Source organism: Hakea prostrata, chromosome 1 (assembly GCF_041222555.1).
Source record: "Hakea prostrata isolate BN-2017 chromosome 1, UWA_Hpros_2, whole genome shotgun sequence".
Classification (NCBI taxonomy): Eukaryota; Viridiplantae; Streptophyta; class Magnoliopsida; order Proteales; family Proteaceae; genus Hakea; species Hakea prostrata.
Window position 1 is genome coordinate 14,770,379 of NC_142600.1, and position 24,833 is coordinate 14,795,211.

The 24,833-nt window shown below is 38.3% G+C and overlaps 2 protein-coding genes and 1 pseudogene across 3 annotated transcripts; 2 read left to right on the top strand and 1 right to left on the bottom strand.

Annotated features, from left to right (window-relative positions):
- Positions 1–23,165, top strand: LOC149027738 (uncharacterized). Of its 2 annotated transcripts, XR_016175034.1 has the most exons (6): positions 1–251; positions 8,222–8,410; positions 20,479–20,639; positions 20,724–20,820; positions 21,073–21,218; positions 22,028–23,165. XR_016175034.1 is itself a non-coding variant. In XM_089165417.1 (5 exons), exons 2-5 carry the CDS (start codon positions 8,408–8,410, stop codon positions 22,211–22,213), a joined length of 432 nt encoding a protein of 143 aa, XP_089021543.1. In that variant the 5' UTR covers positions 7–251; positions 8,222–8,407; the 3' UTR covers positions 22,214–23,165. The 2 variants fall into 2 exon arrangements, 1 of the variants encoding a protein (XP_089021543.1); XM_089165417.1 differs by lacking the exon at positions 20,479–20,639 and having other exon boundaries at positions 7–251.
- Positions 245–3,871, top strand: LOC149027739 (F-box protein At2g26160-like). The gene has a single exon (XM_089165405.1). It carries the CDS (start codon positions 345–347, stop codon positions 1,671–1,673), a length of 1,329 nt encoding a protein of 442 aa, XP_089021531.1. The 5' UTR covers positions 245–344; the 3' UTR covers positions 1,674–3,871.
- Positions 16,212–19,110, bottom strand: LOC149027740 (putative WRKY transcription factor 3 pseudogene; annotated as a pseudogene).
- Positions 23,166–24,833: the final 1,668 nt, after the last annotated feature.

Genomic DNA, 24,833 nt, shown 5'->3' on the forward strand with positions numbered 1-24,833 from the left:
TCTCTCTTAAATCTCTTAAATCTCTTAAATCCTAAAACTATTCAAGTATCTACTTATCCATCCACTCACGTTTTTCTCTCTTAATTCCTATAACTGCCCCCGTATCACAATGTGGGACTGGGAGTGCACCGCCCTCACGGAGACAGTGCTATAAAATCCGGTAGACCCCAAGGAGGCGGAGCGGCTGTTTCTTCTTCTTCTTCAACATCACATATCAGACTATTGACGATCAGTCGATCCTTTCCGTCCAGGTAACCTCGTCAATTAGTGCCTTACTTTCTTTGTTATTTTCCCTGCCGTAGTTAGACTTAGATAGACAGGTCTAGGAACTTAGCATCGCTTCCATGGATTCCCTATCCAGCTGCTACTCCTCAAGTGCTAGACAGCGGTTGAAGAAGATTTCAATTTCTGGGGTTAAGAATAATAATATCCCTAGTAGCATTATTGACATACTTCCCAATGAAATTCAGATTCTGATATTAAACAAATTAGACGTGGTGGGATTCCATCGTTTTGCTGCTGTGTGTCGGCAGTGGCAATCCATCGCCATTGCTGCCAACCAAATACAAATACAAACCTCAACTCCCTCCAAACCTCAATTCCCCCCATGGCTCATGTTTTCCTTCTCGGAGTCAGGGTATCATCATGGGTTTTTCGATCTCTTCCATGACAAAGTTTTTAGGTTAGAATTGCCTAAAATCCGTGGTGCTCGATGTTGTGGGTCTAGCTGGGGTTGGTTGATAATGTTGGGTAATCACGATGGATGCATGTTTTACTTCAATCCATTTACTCGTGTTCGTATAGACCTTCCACCTAAATCTACACTTTCTCATCTCGACGATGAATATGTACCTTTGTACTATGAACCTAGCCCGAATTACATTCGCAAGGTTATGTTTTCGTCGCCTCCTCATGCTGCTGCTAACGGTTCCAACCCTTCTTCGGTGGCCACTGGTGATTGTTTCGTCGTTGCTATTTTTATGACCCGTCATTTAGCCTTCTGTAGACCAGGAGATGGGACATGGACTGCCTTCACAAAGAAGTTTATAGGATCAAGATTTCCTGGATACGAAGACCTTATTGTCTATCAAGGAAAATTATATGCAATTAAGTTCAGCTTTGATCTTATACTTCTGGAGTTATCTCCTCAACCAAGGGAAACAAGTTGTGACATTGTTCCTCCTCCAGTTAAAATAAGGTTGGATGAAGAAAATGAACTTGAAAATGAGCTTACTTCTCTTTATTTGGTGGAATGCTGTGGGGACTTGCTAGTGGTTGCAAAATGGACCTCATTCACTAAAGATGATGATCTAAGTGATATTGATACTGATCATCCAATAGCTACCATGTTTGAGGTATATAAGTTAGATCTACAGCACCGGTGCTGGATCAAGGTTGAAGATTTGGGGGACCAAGCTTTATTTATTGGCACAAGTACTGGAGTTTCTGTTTCTGCACTTGATCATCATGGATTTAAGGGGAACTCTATATATTTTACAGATGATTACTTTCAGAAATTTAATGCCATTTGGCCTCCACCACAGCGTGAGAGAGCAGCTTCGCATGATTTGGGTGTGTTTCACTTACAAGATAATAGCATTGTACGTTCTTTTTCAAATGCGTCACATTCTTATTTGTCTGCGCCGGTATGGTTCACGCCGGTTTCTTGGTAGATGGAAAAGGGGTTTTTAGAGAGTTGCTGTGTGTGATTTTCATTTATGATGATTAATTTTTCTTTTATTTTTGTTTTTCATACTTTTTATGTTTACATCAACTGAATTGGTTCCTTTTTATCTTTTCATAGATTGGCTTCCATATTATTAGAATGTTCATTTATCTCATTAAAATGTGTTATAAGAACAAACGGAATCAATATTCGTTATAATGAAAATAACCTCTATTCCTATTTTTATTAATATTACTTATGCGTTTTTTGTAGTGAAATGCAATCATTGATTCTCTTGAGAGGCCTCAATTATTGTGAGCAAACATGTTAATGGTGAAGGGTGCATTTTTGCTTTGTTACTAATACTTGTACTGGCTCTCTTATTCTGCCCCAGCCCAGCTGAGGAAGAGTTATGGGGAGTAAAACACCAAAATATGCGAATTTGGGTTGGACATACTATATGTAGTGACTCAAAAATTAAAATAAGAGTTATGGTGATTAAAACACAAAAATATGCGAATTTGGGCCAGACGACATACTATTTCTAGTGACTCAAAAATAAAAATAAGAGTTATGGGGAGTAAATCACAAAAGTATGTGAATTTGGGCCGGACATACTATATCTAGTGACTCAAAAATAAAAATAATAAATAATAAGGTCATTCTATTTCGATAAAAGACCCATACCCGAGTTCCATAGCTTTGGGTGCGCTATCCCGATCATGATTTTCTTACCTCCATAGGAAAAGGAATAGCTTTGGGTCCGCCATCCTGATCATGATTTTCTTACCTCCATAGGAAAAGGAAGGTTCTTACCGATAATGAAGAGAGAAGCTTTCCACGCACCAATGGAATCTCTAGTAGGTATTCTTCCTTTATGATCAAGAGATGAATCATAAACCCATTTCTTTTCATCAACTTTTTCCAACCCTCCCCTCTTCATCTTCTCTATGTCAGTTAGAAACACCTCAGCAAGGAAAAGCAAGAAAGAGCTACTATACGAGAGCTCCTACTTGTATAAAGAAGATTTCCTCACTTTGGGCAAGTGGGATGGGCTGGAAACCAACCATAGAAAATGGAAAGATGAAAGAAGTAACTTGGATAAGGTATTATAATTTGTCACTCATGATCAGATGCCACTGTTGTGGCCATAGATGGGAATAGCATCTGCTGCCCGAGTGCCGACTTAAGTATTTTTTTGTTCCATAATTCAAAGATAAGTGTGTAACACAGAAACAAAGGATCACCTTGTCATCTTCTTTAACGGGATCCAAATATCAGCAACAGGTGGTGTCATACCTGAAACAGAAGTTCTGAATAAAATGAGTACTTGTGTGTTAAGCACTGAGTGTGGAGTAAGGGTAATAGAACTATCATTGATTGATAAAAACAGTAACCAAATAGGATCTTTTCATAGGAAGGAAATTCAGATTTGACAGTCTTAAGAGTGAGACAGAATTCAGCTGTGAAGCAAGCTGAAATCTAGAATGCTATCACAATGATGACTCTAGGATAACATCTAAAAAAAAAGGGACAAATTTGTACTTCCAGGTAAGGTAGTAACCGAAATAGAATATTAAGAACTAGATGGGCTTATTGCTAGACGGAGGAGTGAGGGAATGATATTATAACAAAAATGAGAGAACAATAAGGACAACAAAATAACACTTGGTGTCACATCCCGACCTAAATCCACCAAGGGGTACCCTATCTGGATTACCCGGGGAGTGAATTACGGTCCCGCCGATTAAGTTTAGGAACGATAATTGTCACTTAACACAATAATTTAATCAAAAGAAAGAACAATTCTTTGTATCCAAATAATTTAATAATAAAAGTCGAGAAAAGATTTCAGCAGAATTCACAAATAACATCAGAGTGCGGAAATGATTCAATTAGGATAAACAATCAAGTGTAAAAAGGAGGGAGGAAACCCATCCTATAATATTAGCGGAAGATGAAACAACTAAAAGTAAAGGTTACAATCGATTCACCAAATAACAAGTGAAACAACTAAGCTATAGTCCCGACAATTAAAAAAGAAAAAAAGGTTAAAAAGGGAATGAGGCGACATCCCATCCCTAACACACAAATATAAAACTGAACTGCTACAAACAAGTCTCGATCTCGGTCTACTCGTCTTTATCAACTGGTTCATCGCTACCAGTATGATACAAGTTTTCAACGCGGCCTCCAGAGGGTTGATCGCCACACATCCAACAAGTGGTAGTACCTGTAGAAAAGTCTAACAAAATATGTTACAAAAATGAGTGAGTTCAAAAGAACTCAGCAAGGTAGTCATTCCATAAAATATAAACCATATGATACAAGCCATAATATGATGCAATATGATATGGAACACATGATGCAAGTATGGTTCTAACTCTATGAATGCTGGTCTCTAAGGTAGACATGCTTTAAGTCATAGCACCATACTTCTTTGGGTCGTCTGTCTCTCTCCCATTCCATATCTTGGGAATGCTAGGGGAATATCGGTAAAGTCATCTAAAAAACCATGGTAAAGGGATCGGTCACCGCTCTCTCACATCACCATTTGGTATAAGTACTGGCGCATGTAGTAAAGCCTAGCCCAGTGCAAGTCATCTACTCAGTCATATCATCTCAGATCGAGATACGTCCATTCCTCGCCCCTGGCGATCCTTTCTGGTATCCTTCACACTAGAGTCAGCGTAATCCCAGATTACGGACTCATCAACCCTATTGGTCATCCACAAATAGTAAACGGGAAGCTCTCACGTCCTCTCACGGGTTGGTTACCGGTCTTGAGTGCCAGTGAGCCCAAGTCTATCCATTTGCAACCCTACCAATAAATGGCTCCCACAATGAGAATTTATGACCTTTCACGGGTTGGTTACCGGTCTTGAGTGCCCACAAATCCCCACTGCTACCACGGGTCGTTCGGCTCAATGCCCTTCCGATTCGGGTTTGATACTACAGGGACATCCTAGCCAAACCACTAGACAGTCCTATGTATATCATCCAATAACCCGGGAAAGAGTCAATAGGCACCTTCGGAGAACATCCCATACTATTCCCTCCGGTGCCCAAGGACAGAAGCGTCAATGGGACACTCCCCATTCCCAAGTTATACATAGGCAATCACATATTCAAGTTCATCACTTCTCATGCATCCAATACATCTTCATAATACAAGTTAAATCATGATAATGAAATGAATCATCATAGACATATGTAAACAAGAATAGTAATGTAACATGACAAGAGTATAAAGATTTCAATACTACTGTTCTAACACATATATAATAGTCTTATAAAGATTAAAAGTAATCAAGAGATTCTATTCATAAATAAGAACATAAATCATAAGTTGATGATCTATATGTTTATGGAGATAACCATCCTTACCTTAGGTTGAGTTGATGATGAATTGAGAATACCAAGAATTAGTCCAAAAGAATTGTTAGGACCCTAAACAAACATCAATAATAAGTTAGAGAAGAAGTCGGGAAGATCGGATGTCAATTGGATCAAAACTGGCCAAGGTTGCTGTCAGCAACAACTTTGGTCGATGGTCCTTGGTCAATGGTATCGACCAAAATGATCGACCAAAATTCTCTTTGGGACAGAATAGTGGATTTTGGGGGTTTTCATCCGAAATTGGTTTTTCGGTGTTCGGATCAATCTGAAACTTGGAGGAATGCTTAACAACAGTAGTAGGACACTATAAGTCAAGAAATTAACCCAATCCAATGGTCCAAACAAAAAGCCCCAAATTGAGCTAACAAGTTTAAGTGACAAACATCATGGCATGAGTTGGAATTGATTGCATTGACAAGGAAATGGCATGTAATAGCTAGGGGAACTAATAGAAATTCGATTGGAATCATATAACAGTGATAAACATGAACATAACATACCATACAACTCAGTTTGGTACAAAATGGCATGATGTTAATAGAAAAATCAAAGAATACATATGCTAGGCATGAGGAGGCATAGCATCAATGAATGGCTAAGAAAATCATGGATTGAGCATGAGTAGACACTTGGAGTGGTGGTTGCAAGGTTGCAGCACCATCTCCAATGTCTCATCAGCAAGATAGGAATAGAAAATAATAGAAAATGGTAGGATAGAGAGTGGAATGGTGATTCATACCTTGGTCTGAAAGATGTAGACAAGAATCAAAGATAAACAAGGAGTTTTTGGTGGAGTGCCCTTTACATTAGCCAAGGAGTTGCTTTGGGAAGCTCCCCCCACGTTTTCAGGTGAGAAAATGATTGCAATAGGGCTCAAGGCTCGAGGTTATAATAAATAGAATGGGAATATTCCATGGAATCATTAACTTGGCTGACTGGGGAACTTTGGTCGATGGTCCTTGGTCGATGGTATCGACCAAAAGGATCGACCAAAATGTTTCTCAGCAGAAAAACAGGTTTAGTTCAACTACTTCAAGTAGGGTTTTGAAAGGCTATACAAGGTCAATTTGAGTGAGGTTTTCTTCTACAATTCAATCAAGAAGTCTAGTTTCGGGGAATACCTTCGGATTGTGCACAGGAGGTCATTAGGTACTTCAACTAAATCAATCTTCTCCGATGCGCAGATTTTCCTTAAACACTGACAATGTATTCAAACGAGGGGTATCATCGTCAATGCCCATGGGTTTGGGTCAAACACCGTGTCTTCAACCTAAAGGGTCCACAAGTCTCATTTCCCCCACTTCGGGTTTTCAGACCTACAAACATAACAGGTCCCTGGCCGGGTCAAGGTTAGGATAAGGCCAAACATTATAGATCTACCCTAAGGGAAATGTTTGGCATGACTTCCTAAGGCTTTCAAAGATAATAACACTGAAATCAAGGTCTAACATTAAGGTTTAACATCAAACAAGTCTTTCTTTATCTCAAAACAATTAGGGTGTCCTGGTTAGGTTTGGGCTAGATGTCACCTAGGCTTCACACCGCAAGGTGGATCGAACACCAACGTACCTTGATCAAACACAAGGCTTCTCCATAGAGAATAAAAGCTAACACAGTAACTTTGATTTCAAATGATGAGTATATGTTTCACGGCTTCACCCTCTTAATCTAGCTTTTCTAAAGAGTTATAAACATTAATTGCACCATCCAACTATTAGCTAACACTTACCTATTAATGACTCAACTACTACCAAACTCTTGACAAAAAATTGGAGCTAGTGACTCTTAACTAGTGGTACCATATGGTTATTTTTACTGTACAACATAAATTATCCTTGTGTTGCTGCTTATTCGTAGATGTTTTAGTTTTACACTGATTTAGTTAAACTTATGACATTCAGCTGGTTCATCACTTAATCATATGATCTTTCACTCAATTGCGGAACTTTTTGAAGTCATTGTCACTGACTCAACTTCATCTTCCCTGGCTTCTTGGATTGGACATGCTGTAGAGCTTCATAAAGCTTTGCATTCATCTTCACCTAGGTCCAATAGAAAATATGCTCCTACGAGATTGTTGGAATGGATAGATGCTGCTGTAGTTTATCAGCAAAATGGTGCTGTTAGTCTTCTACGCTATGCTACAGTTCAGCTTGGGGGAAATGCTCATCTCACTTTAACCATGGTGGGAGATCTCGCTACCATGAAAAACCGAGATCTCGACCATCTCGGCGAGATCTCGGTTGAGATATGCCATTTTTTGGGCGTCAACTCGGTAGCCCATCTCGGTGGGTTTTAGGGTCCCAGTTAGGCTAAAACTTGGTATTTAGCCTATTTGATGCCTTTTGAACACACTAGTGGCCTTGGATTTGTGAGAAAACAGCCCTAAGTATGATTTCTAAGTCTACCCATATTGTGAAACCGAAATGCTGTAGGATTAGAGAATGCAAGGTTATATAACATATAATATAAAACCATTAATGCTATAGGATTAGAGAATGCAAGGTTATATAACATGTAATATAAAACCTTAAGGCATATAAATGAAAATCATGTGTATCAAATACATCAAATAACTTAAATGTCATCAAGATAACATTCATATGAGTATTACAATCTTAACTTTCGAGAATAGAATAATAAAAGTATACAACCGTTAGAAGTTTTATATAAGTCATTAACGCATAAGTTCATAAGACAAGTAGAGGATGATTGAGCTTTCTTTGATGTTGTAGATGTGCTAAGAGTAGTTGCAAGTGAAACTTTGGCTGAAATCTACAAAAAATTTAGTAAAAATTGAGAATTCCAGCGAGATATGGCGAGATTTGGGGCGAGATATGACGAGTTATGGCGAGATATAGCGAGATATCCCATCTCGCAGATCTCGCCCTTGATCTCGTCTCGGTTTATGAAAAAACCGAGATATCTCGCGAGATCTCGCCGAGGTCTCCCACCATGACTTCAACAGGTGTGATAGGATCATAATTTATGGATGTGGAGAATGTTGTTGGAGATACTGCCAGTAGTTCTGATGTTCATGTTGTAGAGAATCTGCTTGGAAAACTGGTTGCTGAACGACATTTTGATGGGGTTGCTCTTCGTGACTCGTCTGTAACACAGCTGACAACAGAATTTCGAATTTTGGATTCATTGCAGAAAATTCGGTGTGAAACCTCTAATTCATGTTGCAAATCACATCTATATGGTCAGTTACCTTACCCTGTCCAAATGTTTTATTGGTGAAAGCTGTTGCTGCAGCTCTTTACGAAGAAGGTGCTGTGACACTTACATATGTAGTTCTGGTCAACTGTAAATTCATGCTTGAGAGATCTGCCAATACCTATGGTAAGCTTGTTATGACTGTTTTTTCTTTTGATGGAATGGTTTATGTTAGTGTTCAGTAATGCCAGGTTGATTGCTGGGTGATGATGTCAATATCAAAGTTATCCTTATTACATATAATGATGTATATGTTGTGGATCCAACCTGAGTTCTATTGAAATTGGAAACTGTCGTCAGAAACTTCTATTCCAGGATGTAATCTCTTCTGTCAAACATCTCCATAACTGTAGAGTAAACGTCTTTGACGATTGTGAACTCCTCAAAGATTATGATACATCATGTTGACTACTTAAGTGATCCTCAATCTTCAGTATGATAATGCTCTTGTTTTGGTTTTACTCTCGAGCTTGTTATCTGAGGGACACATTTTATGGCTTTGCATGATGCCATGTCATTTCCCCCCGTTCTTTTTCACTGGTTTTTGAATCGTTTGTTTGGCATATTGATAGTTGTAGTGAATGGTGACACAAGACAAAAAAGATTTGGACAGCCTTGGCAAGTTTGAAGTATTAGGATAAAAGTGGGTGCTTGTATTAGGAGTAGGTTTTAGAAACTCTCTAGGCTAGATGATGAATATCAGAGGATAAATACATAAGAAATAAATTTATCTGTCACCATGTGGAAACCTTTTATGGGGCCTGCAAGAGAAACTATACCAAAATAAAACAGTGAAAATTGCAGATCACAGGGATTGCAACAGAACCCACACATGGTGATCAACAACCTGTTTGCACTCTAACCTAAAGTTAGTACTGTGGAAGACGAACCAGTGCCACAAAGTGGATCTATCTTAGTGCTGTGGCCTCACTTTTCCCAATTGAATCGATGGGTGTGATTGTGTAATAGTCATATCTTCAGAGGTAATTCAGTATATATTGAGATGTTGGAAAGAAGTCACTGTGTCAGCTTCCTTCTCCCCTCAAAGTTGAATATAATGGTCTACCCCTGTATAACGTACTGCCTAACCTAGTCTGAATTCTGGTATTTGGATCTTGGAATTATATATTTGTATTATTACGGGGTGATAGGGCCAAGCGGGAAAAAGGAGATCTTCTGGTGATAGTTTCCTGCGCGTATGAAGTCAGACTTTTCTCAGTTTAGCATCCAATTCGGTGTTGCCGAGGCATCACCGAAGCTTTGCTAGTCAATGCCTAGGCGTCCTGGCCCTTTGATAACTAGGGTCAGCAGGCCCAATAATTGGCCTAAAGAGCCCCCTTGGCCCTTGAGCATGCAGCTGCAAGGGCTGGCTAAATGCCCTAGGGGTATTTTTGTCATTTACCATGCCCCTCCTTCGTGTGTCCTTTGTCTAATTAGATTCCTTACCTCTTGAGGATCGTAATATATATATATATATATATAATGTAAAAACGCACGTGCAAATGCACGTGGACGTTTTGCTCTTAATGTAATTAGATTGAAACAGAGTATAGATTTTTAATGATACATGATTTGACTTAAATAATTTTTAGCTCTACTTAAGCTTTTCTTTTTAAACAAATAGAAATTATTAGAAGAAAAGATTGAGATATTGACATAAAGTGTTAGAAGAGAGCTAATATGGGAGTTAAATGTTGTGCCATCTCAATAATCTGTTGAACGGGGCTGTTCTCGTTCTTTCTATTCCATTCTGAGATAGCTGCTAATACTATTCTAATAAGTGAAGTAGCCGTCGTCTAACCAATTGTCTCCAACTCTAATGAGACCGACTCAAATTCGTACTAATTGATGTTAACAGTAGGGGATCGGTTTCTGTGTGACACGGCAAGGATCGAAGCAGACCCAACCGGATTGATCCGATCTTATCGGGCTGGTTTGAAATCATATGATAAAGATGACGAAAAAGCTTCATTTTGATTGTTAAACTGAGGTCAATCTGATATAGTTTCATTCGATTCTATCCTAATCGCATGAGTTTCTCATCTAAAGCACATATCGTATTGCCGATACCAAAAGAGCATATCATATGGCACACCTCTAGATTACTCGGCGTCAGCCACTGATGCAAGAGTGAAAATGTAGAAGCATAAGGGAAATGTTTAAGATATATCATGGCTGTCATTAGTGTTTCAATGCAGCAATTTCCCTAGAGCTTCAAGTAGCAAAACATAATTAAGGATGTGAACAACAAAATCTATTTTATCTAGTTATCAAAATGCCATAGAGTTAGCAAATACTCAAAAGTCATGATGGATAGAAATTTGTATAAGAAATGAAAATATAAACCTCCAACTCATTGTCAGGAATTTCAGCACACACCAGAGGATGGGCTAGGTAGGAAGTAGGATTAGAGTTTACAATAGAGGTGCAAATGTCTTAGTACTGAATGTTGGAGCAACGTGTTTGGGATATTAGGACTTGTTTGATAGCTTGAGAAAATATGCAAAAGTTAGAAAAGATAGTAACATTGAGTTCAGTTTAGAACCGACCTTTTCCAAGGTGTCATCTTAGCCATGTATAGACACTTATCTTCTAATTGATTTTATTGAGCGCAGAACTGACCAGGGATATAATAATGGAAAATGGACCTCAATCTTGGCTTCTTGGGCAAATGAAAGACATATCAGCTGCCTCAAAGAGAGAGTTATAGTGTGGAATAATAAAAAAAAGGAGTCAGGGAGATCTGGACATCTGCTTCTATTTGGTTCATAAGAGGGTGTATATGGCAATTAATAGTGGTTCCAATGAAGCTAGAGAAAAGAAAACACTAACAATGTCAGCTAGAAAACCAAACAACAGTGCAGTCACAGAAAATTGGGTTTTAAATATCAACTCAAATTCACAATATTCAAAAGTTTTTGGGAGGGAAAGTGTGTTGAGATTTTTATTCATTCATATTGTTGGATTCTATTAGGAGTCTAATAAGAGTTTGTATAGGAGTTAAATTAGAGTTTGCATTCATGTAAACTTCTATTCCTTGTAATAGTCTACTTTCCACTTAATTATAAATAGAGGGCTTGAGATCATGGATCAATAAGCCATTCACCACAATCGTTTCTTTCAACATGGTGTCAGAGCCTGAATTCGATTAGGATCTTCTTCTATTTTTTTCTTTCTTCAAACCCATAAACCCATAGAAGATTATCTTTTTTCACCAAAACCCTTTGCAGTTTTTTCTTGTTCTTCTACGACCTAATTCTGCAACCATCGCAGAAATCAATTCTTCAAACCATAATTCTGCAACTATCGTTTGGCAGAATTTTTTTCCCTTTTCAAACCCATCGCACCGCTGCACTATCGTTTCAGTTCCACCTCCAAGATCAGAGAGAAAAAAAAGGAAAGAAGAAGAGAAGAAGAACCACGCTTCTTGCTGCTTCTCGCGACAAGAATTCCTGTTGCTGCGATTCTTGAATTCTTGCTGCTGCTGCTTTTTGCGATAAGAATCATAGATTAGAATCGGTTACCGCTGCTTCTTCTGCAACTGCCGCTGCCGCTGCTCCTGCTATTGCTGCTTCTACTGCCGGAGCTTCTGCAACTTCCGCTGAAAGAGACTCCTGAAGAGTGAAGACTATTGCTGTATTTATGTTTTCTGTTTTGATCAGCCCAACCAAAATAAAAAGAAAAACAGAAAACATAAATACTATGTTTGAGGGTTAGGTTTGTAAATTTACAAACTTTCAGGGACCTGTTTGTGATTTTCCATGTCATCAGAATCAGAATCAGAATCAGAATTAGAATCAGAATCAGAATCAGAAAAGAAGAAAAAAATAGTATTCTTTATAAGTATTTTTTGAATTCTATCATTTGTTTGGGTGGTTTGGCTATTGTATTATGCGACATTTCAGTTACTTCGAAAGGTTGAAGACTGAAGAACTGCAGATAATTTTGTCAACATGACAACTATTGACGGTACAGCCTCGACCACTGCTTCCTCTACTACCCATACCAACTCCTACCTTGCTATATTAGGTAAAACTTTTACAAGCTTTTAAGCTTCTTTAGTTTCTACTCCTTGGATCATTGATACAGGAGCCACAAATCATATGACAGGTTTATCCTCTTATTTCTTACAATATTCTCCAACTTCCGGAAAAGGAACCATTCAGCATTCTCCATCACTTTCTTTGTCTAAAGTTTCACATGTTCCCTCTTTCTCTAGTAACTTGCTCTCTATCAGTAGTCTTACACATGACTTGAATTGTAAAGTGACTTTTTTCCCATCTTATTGTGTCCTCCAGAATCTGGTCACGGGGAAGGAGATTGGACGTGGTAAACTAGACAATAGACTTTATTTGCTTGAGCCGATTGGAGAATCTGCGTCTGCTTTGACTACATCTTCTAATCCGGTCCATTCGGTAAAATCAGACCTTCATCAGTGGCACCGTAGGCTAGGTCACCCCCCTCTAGGAACTCTTAAGAAAATATTTCCTGATTTGGTTTCTTATAATGAGGATAATTTTTTTTGCGAAGCGTACATTTTTGCAAAGCAGACTCGTTCTACTTATTTACATTCTCTTTATAATAGAAGACCTATTCCTTTTATGCTAATTCATACTGATGTGTGGGGTCCCTGCCGACGTGTATCTATTACTGGCCATAGGTACTTTGTTACTTTTATTGATTGTCACTCTCGTTCTACATGGATTTATCTTTTAAAACAAAAAAATGAGGTTTTCCGATGTTTTCGTGATTTTCATAATATGATTAAAATTCAGTTCAATGCCATTGTAAAGATCCTTCGTAGTGACAATGGCACCGAGTATATTGATGGTGAATTTCAAAGATATCTCTCTTGACTCTGGCATAATACATCAGACCAGTTGCGTTGATATGGCTGCCCAAAATGGGTAGCCGAAAGTAAGAATCGGCATCTCTTAAAGATAGCCCATTCCATTATGATTGCTATGAATGTACATGACCAGACCTGGAGTGATGCTATACTCACTGCTTCTTACCTTCTGAATAGGATGCCCAGTAGGTTACTTGGTTTTAAATGTCCTAATGAGATTCTTCAGGGAGCCTCTTCTTTTGTTGTTACCCCAAAGATTTTTGGATGCGTGTGCTATGCCAGAATCACAGCCCACCAGAGTAAGCTGGCTACCCGCGGCCTACGTTGCATATTTTTGGGGTATTCTGCTACTCAGAAAGGGTACAAATGTTATCATCCTCCCTCCAGGAAAACCATTGTATCTATGGATGTAATTTTTCATGAGTTTTACCCTTACTATACACCTCTCCAGGAGGAGAGTCCTGGAGGAGAGGTGTTATTTCCGACTCTAGATCTTCTTATCATAGACCGACACAACTTTAGAGTCCCAAAAGAGTTTCCTGACCAGGGGGAGACTTCGGCCAGTATAATTGAGGACTCTAATCCACCCCCTTCGTTTTCTGAACCATGTGAAGAACCTAGCCAGGGGGAGACCACTCCTGTGAAACACACTGTTGGGGTCTTTCAAAACCAGATTGATTAGAATAAGGAGGTGAAGACTTATCAGAGGAAGAAATACAATCGGCTAAAGCAAGTGGAGAAAGGTGATACGTTACCACTTCAGTCTCCTGCTCCAGAATCAGATTCTACTGAGGTATCTTCTTCCAATCTTCCTATTGCTGTTAGAAAATGGGTCAGATCTTGTACTCAACATCCCATAGCTAAATATGTTTCTTATAACTCTTTGTCTGACTCCTACCATGCTTTTATATCCTCTCTGTCATCTGTTCCTAAAAGTTGGCAGGAAGCTTATGCTGATAAGAAATGGAAGGAAGCTATGGTAGAGGAAATGCAGGCAATGAAGAAAAATGACACTTGGGAGCTGATTACACTTCCTCTAGGAAAAAAACCAGTGGGCTGCAAATGGGTATTTGTGGTGGTTAAACAAAATATGGATGGATCAGTCAACAAGTTGAAAGCTAGACTAGTTGCAAAGGGGTTTACCCAGACCTATGAGATTGATTATCAGGAGACCTTTGCCCTGTTGCGAAACTAAATACCGTCGAGTTCTCGTTGTCTGTAGCTGTGAACAAACACTGGAACTTGCACCAACTAGACGTAAAGAATGCCTTCTTACATGGGGAGTTAGCAGAAGAGGTCTATATGGAAATCCCATATGGTTTTTCCGATGACAATACTGCAGGGAAAGTCTGTCGGTTGAAGAGGTCAATATATGGGTTAAAACAGTCTCCTAGATGCTGGTTTGGACGCCTTCTGAAGGCAATGACTTCTATTGGGTACAAGCAAAGCAATGCTGATCATACACTATTTGTCAAGAAGTCAGGTACTAACATCACACTTCTCATTGTTTATTTAGACGATATTGTCATCACAGGGAATGATGGTGAAGAAATTCAAAAGTTGAAAGACTTTCTCGGCAGAGAGTTTGAAATTAAAGATCTAGGGAAGTTACAATATTTCTTAGGGATTGAGGTGGCTCGATCAAATAAAGGTATATTCCTATCCCAAAGAAAGTATGTCCTAGATCTATTATCAGAAGTGGGAATGTTGGGGTGTAAACCAGTTGATACCCCTATTGAAGCTGGAGCTAAACTTAAAGAAAAAGAGGGAGAACCAGTGGACAAAGGAAGATACCAAAGGCTGGTAGGGAAGCTTATTTACTCGTCCCACACCAGGCCAGACATCGCTTATGCTGTAGGGATAGTGAGCCAATTCATGCATGATCCATATTTAGCTCATATGAAAGCTGTTACCAGAATACTACAGTATTTGAAGGGAACTCCTGGAAAAGGAATACTTCTATCACCCACCGATAATCTAAAAGTAGAAGCATACACTGATGCAGACTGGGCTGGATCTCCAGACAGGAAGTCAATTTTAGGTTACTGTACCTTTGTTGGAGGTAATCTAGTTTCTTGGAGAAGTAAGAAACAGAATGTGGTAGCTTTATCTAGTACCGAAGCTGAATATAGAGCTATGGTTCGTGGAGTTTGTGAGCTACTATGGTTGAAAGGCTTGCTGAAAGATATTGGAGTCCAAGCTCCAAACCCTATGATGTTATATTGTGACAACAAGTCTGCTATTAATATTGTTAATAATCCAGTGCAACATGATCGAACTAACCACATTGAAATTGACAGGTTTTTTGTCAAAGGAAAGTTGGAACAAGGGCTTATTTGCATGCCTTTTGTAAGATCTGGAGACCAAGTAGCAGATGTTTTCACTAAGGGTTTGAAAGAAAGAGATTTCCTTCCTATTGTAGGCAAGTTGGGCATGACTAATATCTATGCCTCAACTTGAGGGGGAGTGTTGGATTCTATTAGGAGTCTAATAAGAGTTTGTATAGGAGTTATATTAGAGTTTGCATTCATGTAAACTTCTATTCCTTGTAATAGTCTACTTTCCACTTAATTATAAATAGAGGGCTTGAGATCATGGATCAATAAGCCATTCACCACAATCGTTTCTTTCAACACATATCCCTCTTCTCGTAGGATATGTAAAATATAAAAAAGTGGCCCCACAATGTGAAAAGTCATTAATAAATCTGTATAAGTTGTGGGCGACATTGGCTAAAAATGGTTATAACATGTCTAAAACTCTTGATTACATGGTTTATAATTTATAATAAAAGAAATTGTGGAAATTCTAGGCTTAGCATGCTTTATGAGGACTTGTATGAAAACCTTGCTAAATTTGCAAAAAAATAAAGGAGATATTTGAAAAGCCATGACCATCCAAGAAAAATTTTGAAATTTCTTCCATCAAAATCCAGTAAAATGAGAAACCAATGTCTATAACTGGGGTTGTTTCCCTCCAAACATTCATTCTCCTTTCATTTCCTTTTCAAGTGACACAGCTGTAATGACCAGTCATTACAACAGAGCAATTTGCAAATCTTAACACAATGTGCAGTGGTTTGTTACAAGAGATGTAATGTAGCAGCAATAACTTCCTAATTTTAATAGCTATACAGAAAAGAGACAGATTTACAACCTTGGGTGAGGATTCCCTTTGACCACTTTCTGGCCATACTTCCGCCACCTATAGCCATCATCCAAAAGATCTACTTCAGTGGTTGTCTGCACAATAATCTTGGGTTCTGTGACTGTTTTGTGTGAAGAAGGCAGCTGTGAGAAGCCTGCACCTTCCTGTGACTAACCAATAAGAATAAGGTTCGATGCATGTCTTCAGAAGAAAAATTACCGTCTCTTAGGATCAGGTTCGATGTCATCCCTTTCATATGCTCTTGTTTCAGAATTACCCATTTCACCACCATCACTTGAACTAGATAATTGGTCATGTGTAGCTTGGCTTGATTCCTGATCTCTCCTAGACAGCGAAGAGGCAGGCAAAAGTCTCACTTGATCTGCTTAAATCTCCAAGGTATAACTGAGAACTAAAGTCAGGATTCCTCTGATAGTGCAAGTTTCCATTTTCTTTCCCACGTTTATTCAATTGAGGTGGTTGATGATTGTGCTGGCCTTTGTAGATAATCTTAGTGACTTGGCATCAAGAGAACGCTCAACCTTTTTCTTTACAGGACAATTGAGATGAGTACATTTGTAGTAGCTACAAGGATATTCACTGCCATTGACCTGCTTCTGCCCATATTTTGGCCAATTGTAGCCATCCTCCGCAGGTTTATCAGCAATAACAGGCTGGGATCTATGATCAGAATTAGACACATCTGATGGTTCCCTTATAGCACTTTTGGGATCTAATGATAATGTGCATGCTCCTGCGTAGTAGCATTGGAAGGAAAGGATGGATGCTGTGATGCCAATGAAGCTGCAGGAGCTGATAGAGAAGATGGATATTCAACTTGACGGTGCATCTGAGCTTGGGTCTGTACAGCCTGAGCAGTCACGTGAGCCAGCACCATTTGGTGGGACAATCCAAAAGCCCCCTACAATTCTTGATTTGTGTGGCTTGGGCAAAAGAGGAGAATTGAGGTGGTATGGGTGCTATGCTTAGAGATTGTCATGGAAAGCTGAAGCTTGTGATTTCTAGTGGAAATCGGTGTAGTTGGTGAAGCTTTGGATATCCAAATGAGTGTTAAACCTGTTAAATGAAACTTTGGAAATATATTGTGGAATCAGATAAATGATTTGATTCAGCAGATTAAGAGGCTTTCTCCTATTAAATCTAAGATTTTAACTATATTGCTTGTTAAATCTTTTTTACAGGAATCTGTCGTATCTTATATATTTGAATCTGTTCCAAGCCAATAGTGTGGTTGATTACTTGTTTAGACTGGCCATGTTGGTAGAGGTTCTGACTAATTGGTCATTAGCTGGATATTTTGAATACAGATTTCAATGTTTCTCACAGCTGTATGGTTTAATAGAATTTATTTTTTTACCAAAAAAGATCTTATAATATACAGTAGCAAAATCATTTCTTGGAAGGAAAATGAAATAAACAGAGAGATGCCAATATGACCCACCCCTATGATTCACATAGCCAAATCTCTATCAGAATTTCTTGTCAACTTTCAATCATTGTCATATTATGTTCAACCTCTGCAATTAGATTCCAACTGTGTCTGATGGAAAAGTGATTGAGATCTCATGAGTCATGCCAAACAAGGTCCTCAAGGTACCTGTGAATTTGCATTCACCATGCCACTACACTTTTGGGGGAATGAAAAACCAAGCTGCTGTTGGAAACTGACTTGTAGCCCTAAGAATTTCCTAGTTCACTGTTCTAACTGTGCCACCTATCAAGAATTTTTCCCCCCCGTAAAAATATATAGTTTCCAAGTACCAAGTCAATATATGTGTGTGCTCTGCTACACTATTTTTCTCACATACCATCACCCCCATATTTTGGTGTTTTGATTTCTTTGGTTCTCTGTGGATTTCTAAATAATGGCAGAGGAGTTTGTTCTCTTGAATTTTTTTGCTAGCGTTTTTGGGATGAGAGTGAAAGTGGCCTTGGCTGAGAAAGGAATCAAATATGAAGAGAAGACCGAAAACCTGTTGGATAAAAGTCCTCTGCTTCTGCAGATGAACCCAATCCACAAGAAAATCCATGTTTTGATCCATAATGGGAAACCCATCTGGTGAATCTCGATCATAGTGCATACATTGATGCTATCTCCAAAGACAAATCTCCTCTGTTACCCTCTGATCCTTACCAGCGTGCACATGCCAAGTTCTGGGGTGATTTTGTGGAGAAGGTCAGTTAATTACTTTTCAGGCTATGTTTTGAAACCTATGAGAGAATTGGGAATTTCCAAAACTGACTGGTTGGGTAAAAGATGCATGGAAAAGGAAAGTGTGTCCAAGTCTCTTGCTGATCCACACAAGATTTATGACTTTATTATGGGACGTAGGAAGTTAATGGGATTAGAGTAAGGAGACTATGGAACAGTGAGGTGAGACCTCAGAACAGCTTTAGGGGGCGTTTTGTTCCGCAATTCCCTGGAATCAGATTCCAGGGAATCATGAGTCCAACAAAAAAAACGTATTTGGTTAAAAATTGAGTCGGAATCTAGGTGATTCCATGAATCACCTGGAATTCACGTTTTAGCCTAAAAATCACTTGAGGTGGTTTCCAAATAGACTCACCCAAATCGAACCCACATATAAATATGGGTGATTAAAACGGAATCACCATTATCGTGAAATTGTTGTCTAGGGTTCTCGTTCTCGCAGGGTCTTCTTCTGTCGCCGAGCACCATTATCACGCGAACCTCATCCTTGGGCTCCATCGCGAGAGTGATTTGGCTTCCATTTTTCAGTGTTATCTTCTTCTTCCCATTTCTACAAAACGTTGCCTCTGTTTTGGTGAACTTTTGGTTCAGCTTCATCGTTGAGCTCTTGCTGCCGTATCGCAAGTTGCAGGCTGAGCTTCTTCTTCTTCAAAATCAACATCTGTCACGGAACCTCATCATTGAGCTCCATCGTTGAGGTGAATCGCAAGTTCAGTGTCAAGCTTCTTCTTCTGCAACATCTCGGCGCTGGTCCTGCATCTTCTTCTATCGCAAGTTCAACCTGGTCCTGCATCTTCTTCTTGTTCGGCGCTGGTCCTGCTTCTTCTTGTGGTTCGACTTCTACCAAATCACAGGTATAAGATCCTAAGTCTTGGTTTATTTTTAATAGATCCTGACAGATTTCCTTTGAAGATTTGTAAGCACAAGGTATAGTGTAGGAGCTTATGACCTACCATGTTCAAATCTCTTGATTGTTTAGTTGAAGTGCTTCCTGGTAATGTTAGGAAGCTTATGAGCTGGCCTATTTTGAAAATTTTTGGGGCCTTATGATTCTTATTCAATACTGATTGATGATTATGCTGTTTGGTATGACAATCAATCAATTTCAGAAACCATGGAAGACATCTGCTGTAACCTCTATTCCCATCACTTTACACTATGACACCTTTTTTTTTTATGATTAATCTCTTTGTTTTTAGCAATCCATATAACGAAATCCAATGCACTATGAATCTTTAGTGTTATAAAAGCTAGAATGCTGACATTTATCAGTTAGGCTCCTATTACTAACAGTTTTAGTATTAGTTTGCTTTTATGATTAAAAGAAAATTAATTTTTATGTACGAGAGGGAGACAAATAAGAGTTGAACTTATAAGTTTTTGTTCAAAGTTGTTATTATCTTTCTGAAAATGATGATTACTATTTAGAGAAAGTAATGTAGCTTGTATTTGATAATGATGATTATTATTAAGCATCAGTCATGTTATTGAATTTTGTAATGGTTACTTCTTGATTAATTGTAGCTTTTATTTGAAGGTTGCCCTTTTTATAGCAATTGGTTTTACATTCAGATATTGTTAAACTGAGGTGTTTGCTTGAGATATAATTTTGAGTTTGATTTGCAAATTGCTCATGATAAGGATCACATTTGAATGCATTAAGTCAATCTGAGGTGGTATGCTTCAGTAGTCTTGCTACTATTGAGTCTATGTGGAACTTTAATTAGACTGTCTCAGCTGATAGGGCTTTCAGTATTGGACCTTTCAAGAGAAGAAACATGAGAGGAAGTTTGTTAGCTTTTTCGGCTTTGTAATTGCGGTAGATGTTCTGCTGTTAGTTTGTACATTTATGTGTATTTTTGTTGCTCTTATCTATGGCAATACAAAAGAAGAGCTAATTTTAATTGGAACTTCATTTGTTTGAATCTGTTGAATAATTGAGAGATATGCTTGCTGGTGTGGCAGTCATAACCAAACCCTGTTAGATGCATACGCTTGCCATGTTGCAGAGCAGAGTGTGTTGGAACTTTTAGGAAGATATACTGAGGTCCCTGCTCACATGCCAAGTTTCCTCTCAAACAGAGTTGGTTAGGTGGCAAAACAAAGTTGGTTATTTGGCTATCCAGGTTGGGTTCAGTCACTGCTGATCCAGGAGTCCTGTTGTATGTCAATGCATCCAAGGAAGCTCACTTGGTTGATATATGTTCTAGGTTGTGTTTGCTGGGGAGAAGGTAGGTACTGGGGTGGGGAAAACAAAGAAAGAAGCTCAACTAAAAGCCTCTGAGGATGCCCTTCACAACTTGGCTGGTAAGATTTTCATCTTTGACATATTTATCCATGCATTGGTTGCATGCTTCTTCATGACTCTGAGGATGCCCTTCATTCCCCTTTGATTTTGCATTTCTACACCATCAGTTAGTCATAAAATGTTACTTTTAATGTCTATGGCAGCTTTCATGTTATTTGTTTATGACGTATATTTTCATTAAATAAATGTGTCATTGTCATTTAAGCATTAAGTTGGTGCTACTGGCCTCTCTCTCTTTTTTGATTGTGCAGATCAATATAGAGAAGATGCTGTTGCTGATTCTGAAGCTATGGTAGAAGATTATAAGCTTTCTCTTAGAAATGAAAACGGATTTTTATTGGACTTTGTCGATTTCAGACTAGAGGAGCTGCAGAAACCCTGTGTCAGCAATTCTAAGGTTTGATCATGTTATAAAGAATAGACTTAATTTCCATAGCTAAAGCATGCAATTCTTTGCTTAGATAAGGGTTAGAGCATGAAATTTTTTGTAATTGCAGTAACATTGAGTATACTTTCTAGAGCTGGGGCTTGTCCTTTGGATCTCATGTTGAATCAAAATGTCAAGACTTGGAAAAAGTAGCCTGTATGCCTATAACAAATCCTACCTTCTTTTTTCTCCTGCCAAAAATCCCAACGTAAATGTGGGTACCAACATCCCCCCCCCCCCTCAATTGAGACCTTGCCATCTGTCCTTATGTCCTCTTGTTCACTTATTCCCCACATGTCCTGCTATGTTTGATCCCCTCTGCCCCACCTATATATTATGCGGTGTACACTACCTTAGATAGAAAACATGAGATGGATAGAAAGAATAAATGGTGATAAATGAGAATTGAAAGTGAAGGTAAGAGGGAAGAGAATAGCCCCAGTGAAATCAGGGAAGTCTCAGCTACATGGTGCCAATGATATGTATCCTAGCCCTCCAATAGGCCTCATCTAAGGTCATACTTAGCACTAGGCTCAAAAAATGTACAACCTCACTTATGGCTATAAAGTTGGTTATTTGGCTATCCAGGTTGGGTTCAGTCACTGCTGATGCTATGGATTTTGGGACCGATTGATTCTGGCAGGGATTCATGGAACCCCAGTCATTCCCATTTCGAATTCTTGTCAAGATGAGCTGCATGGTATACATGGATGGTATGCAGTTGCTGTAATTTTTTGCCTTGAATCTGTAAATTCATTTATTCTCCTATGGCAATGCAGGACCCAAAAGAAGGGAACTGGTGGATGCAATTTGGGAGTGACTATGTGTTAGGCTACTGGCCTTCCTTCCTCTTCTCATACTTGGCAGAGAGTGCTTCCATGATAGAGTGGGGAGGAGAGGTTGTAAACTCTGAACCTGTTTGGAAAGATGTATTATTGAGCTGGTTTGCATGTGAGTGGGAATGAATGGCATTATTTTAAAAATGGATGTTTTTTTTATTTTAACAACAGTGGAAGTCTAAGAACCAAGTTCTCTTCTTCCACTATGGTGAAGAGAATCTCTTTAGCCCTGGCAAGAAACGCTTTTGTTGCAGTTCAATGTATGTTGATTCTTCTGTTCAAATTTCTTTCAGCCTATTGTGTTGGGTTTTTCTCATTTAAGAATAAATTCTTTGCCCAGAATTTACAGGACGATGTAATGCACTTTATTTTATGGGAAAAACATAAATTAGGACTAACAGAAGCATTATGACATTCTCATCACTTGTACGTTTGAGTTGTACAGCAGTATTTGATCAAACAATTGGTGTTTTATTGGTCAGGCTAAGGAATCTGTTACCCAATAAACAGACCTTATATCATGAACAAAGAGTAAGAAGAAAAGATAGTTTTTTCAACTTGACTGGTTTGGTCCTATTGTTTTGATTTGATATGGACATGATTGGCCACACTTGAGTAGCACTTCATTTATTAAGAATTTGGTTGTCAATTTCTAGTTGAATGGTTGACTACAATAATCCCAACCAACCCTTTGTTGGTTCTTTCTATGATATGCAGCATGTAAACGATCATTAGAAGGATCTTAGCCTCTAGTGTGAGTCCCACCAGCCCTACTCCATAAGGACAATAAATATCTACCACACTTGCAAGAAACTCCAACAGTGCCCTCTGTTTCACCCCTTCTGGTTGTTAAATTTTTATATTTTCATATTGCAAGAATTGAGTGGAAGGGATGATAAGTACTAAATGTATTGATGAAGAATTCAATGTAAATAATCTCACCCCCACAATTTTTTATTTGACTGGTAATTGAGGCTTTCCAGTTTATTGTAGTTTTCGTTCAGACTGAGATAATTTTTTAAATACTAATTCCATTCAATGGAGTCAACTATGCTTAGATACAAATGGAGATAAGAGAGAGAGGGTGAATGAGAAGTGTGTGGGTGGTTCTCATTATTTGAGTTGTTTCTTTGTGCCTTAGGAATCGTGTAACCTATGTCTTGTTGGAGGAGGCAATGTCTCTGGCTTATCATTGTCTAAAATACAAATTTTTTTCCTTTTAGCAGCACTCACACACAATCAAAAAAATTGTTAGTGCAAGTTGGAAGGAATAACTTTCTTAAGTTGATGGATTATGTTATTATAAGTAAATAAGATTGATGGATTGGATTAGATTAGTTGCTTAAGTTTATGGATTAGGTTGACAAATTGTAATGTACTTCCAGTATTGCTTCTTCAATGATTTTAAAGAGAACTGCATTGGTTCACAAAGATAGCACTCTTGAATAAATGGATATCTTCACTCTTTGAATCATGTTCAATTTTAAGTTGAAAACTTGAAATTATTGAACATTCAAATATTTGGTATAGATTGTTTACTACCCAGATAAAGCTAACGTCTTCATGGGTGTGTGAGCTTCTTACACATGTGATTGTCCCATATTGAGTGATATGGTTGATTTCCCTTCTCTTCCTATGAAAAGCTCCGGAAGTTTGCCTTCAAGAAGCTTACCCAGAATAAGAATTATTACAGATTATTTAATAAGTTATTGATAATTAATTAAAACCCAAGAAACAAACCATTTTAATGCCAGAGGATCAAATACCTTAAACCCTAGTAACATCACTTTCACCAAAACTTACTACCAACCATGGGTTCAAAAAACTTAGGATGAATTCGTTAACAACTGTACTGAGTTTGAAGTTGGAACCCATAACTAGGTTCTAATGGGATCATGTTTAATTAGTGATATTTAATCTTGACCAATAAATGTGTCTCAATAATTTCATGGTTAATGTATTGAATTTTGTAAATTATTGTTATGCTCTTTGGTTAATCAAATAAAATAACAAAGCAGATTCAGTCTCAGAATCAGGGTAACCAAACAAGTTTTCAGACAGATTCACTTTCAGAATCAGGGTAACCAAACGCTAATTCTGACAGATTCACTTTCAGAATCAGGGTAACCAAATGCTGACTCTGACAGATTCACTTGCCAAAATCAGGGTAACCAAACACCGACTTTTTTAAGTATATGATTCTACAGAACCTAATTCCGTAGACTCATAATTCCTTAGAAACATGATTCTGAACCCGATTCTACAGAATTGCAGAACCAAACGCCCCCTTAAGGAGATCCCGACTGATAAAGCTTCCCTTGGTTTTCTGTTGTTCTTCCCACTTTAAGTCAAAGAAAAAGAAGTCCAGAGTTGAGAAAAGTTTGATCTGGAAGTCAACTTGATGTATCAACTAAATAATGAAAAAAATAAGTTCCTCATACCATTTACTAATCATAGCTCTCTACATAAAACTAAAACATAAGAAGGTCCCCATGAAAATCTGTAAATTTTGAAATTATTTGGGCAACAGTAATCGATATGTCATTTGGAACAACAGTCTATCAAAGAGATGGCAGGCTAACAGGTCAGTCTAAACTGATAATAAACTGGTTATTTATGCACATTAAGGTCCCACAATGGAACCCAACAATTAACTACTACTCGTATACAAAACATCAAACAAATAGCCAACTTCCAATTACAAGACCATTAGGCAACAAGAAACTCTACCAAAATTGTACAGTAT

Coding starts and splice junctions, on each gene's coding strand:
- LOC149027739 (XM_089165405.1), top strand. CDS start 345: ATGGATTCCCTATCCAGCTGCTACTCCTCAAGTGCTAGACAGCGGTTG.
- LOC149027738 (XM_089165417.1), top strand. Junction 20,821..21,072: donor TGCCCTTCACAACTTGGCTG/GTAAGATTTTCA, acceptor TTGATTGTGCAG/ATCAATATAGAGAAGATGCT. Junction 21,219..22,027: donor CCTGTGTCAGCAATTCTAAG/GTTTGATCATGT, acceptor ATGGCAATGCAG/GACCCAAAAGAAGGGAACTG.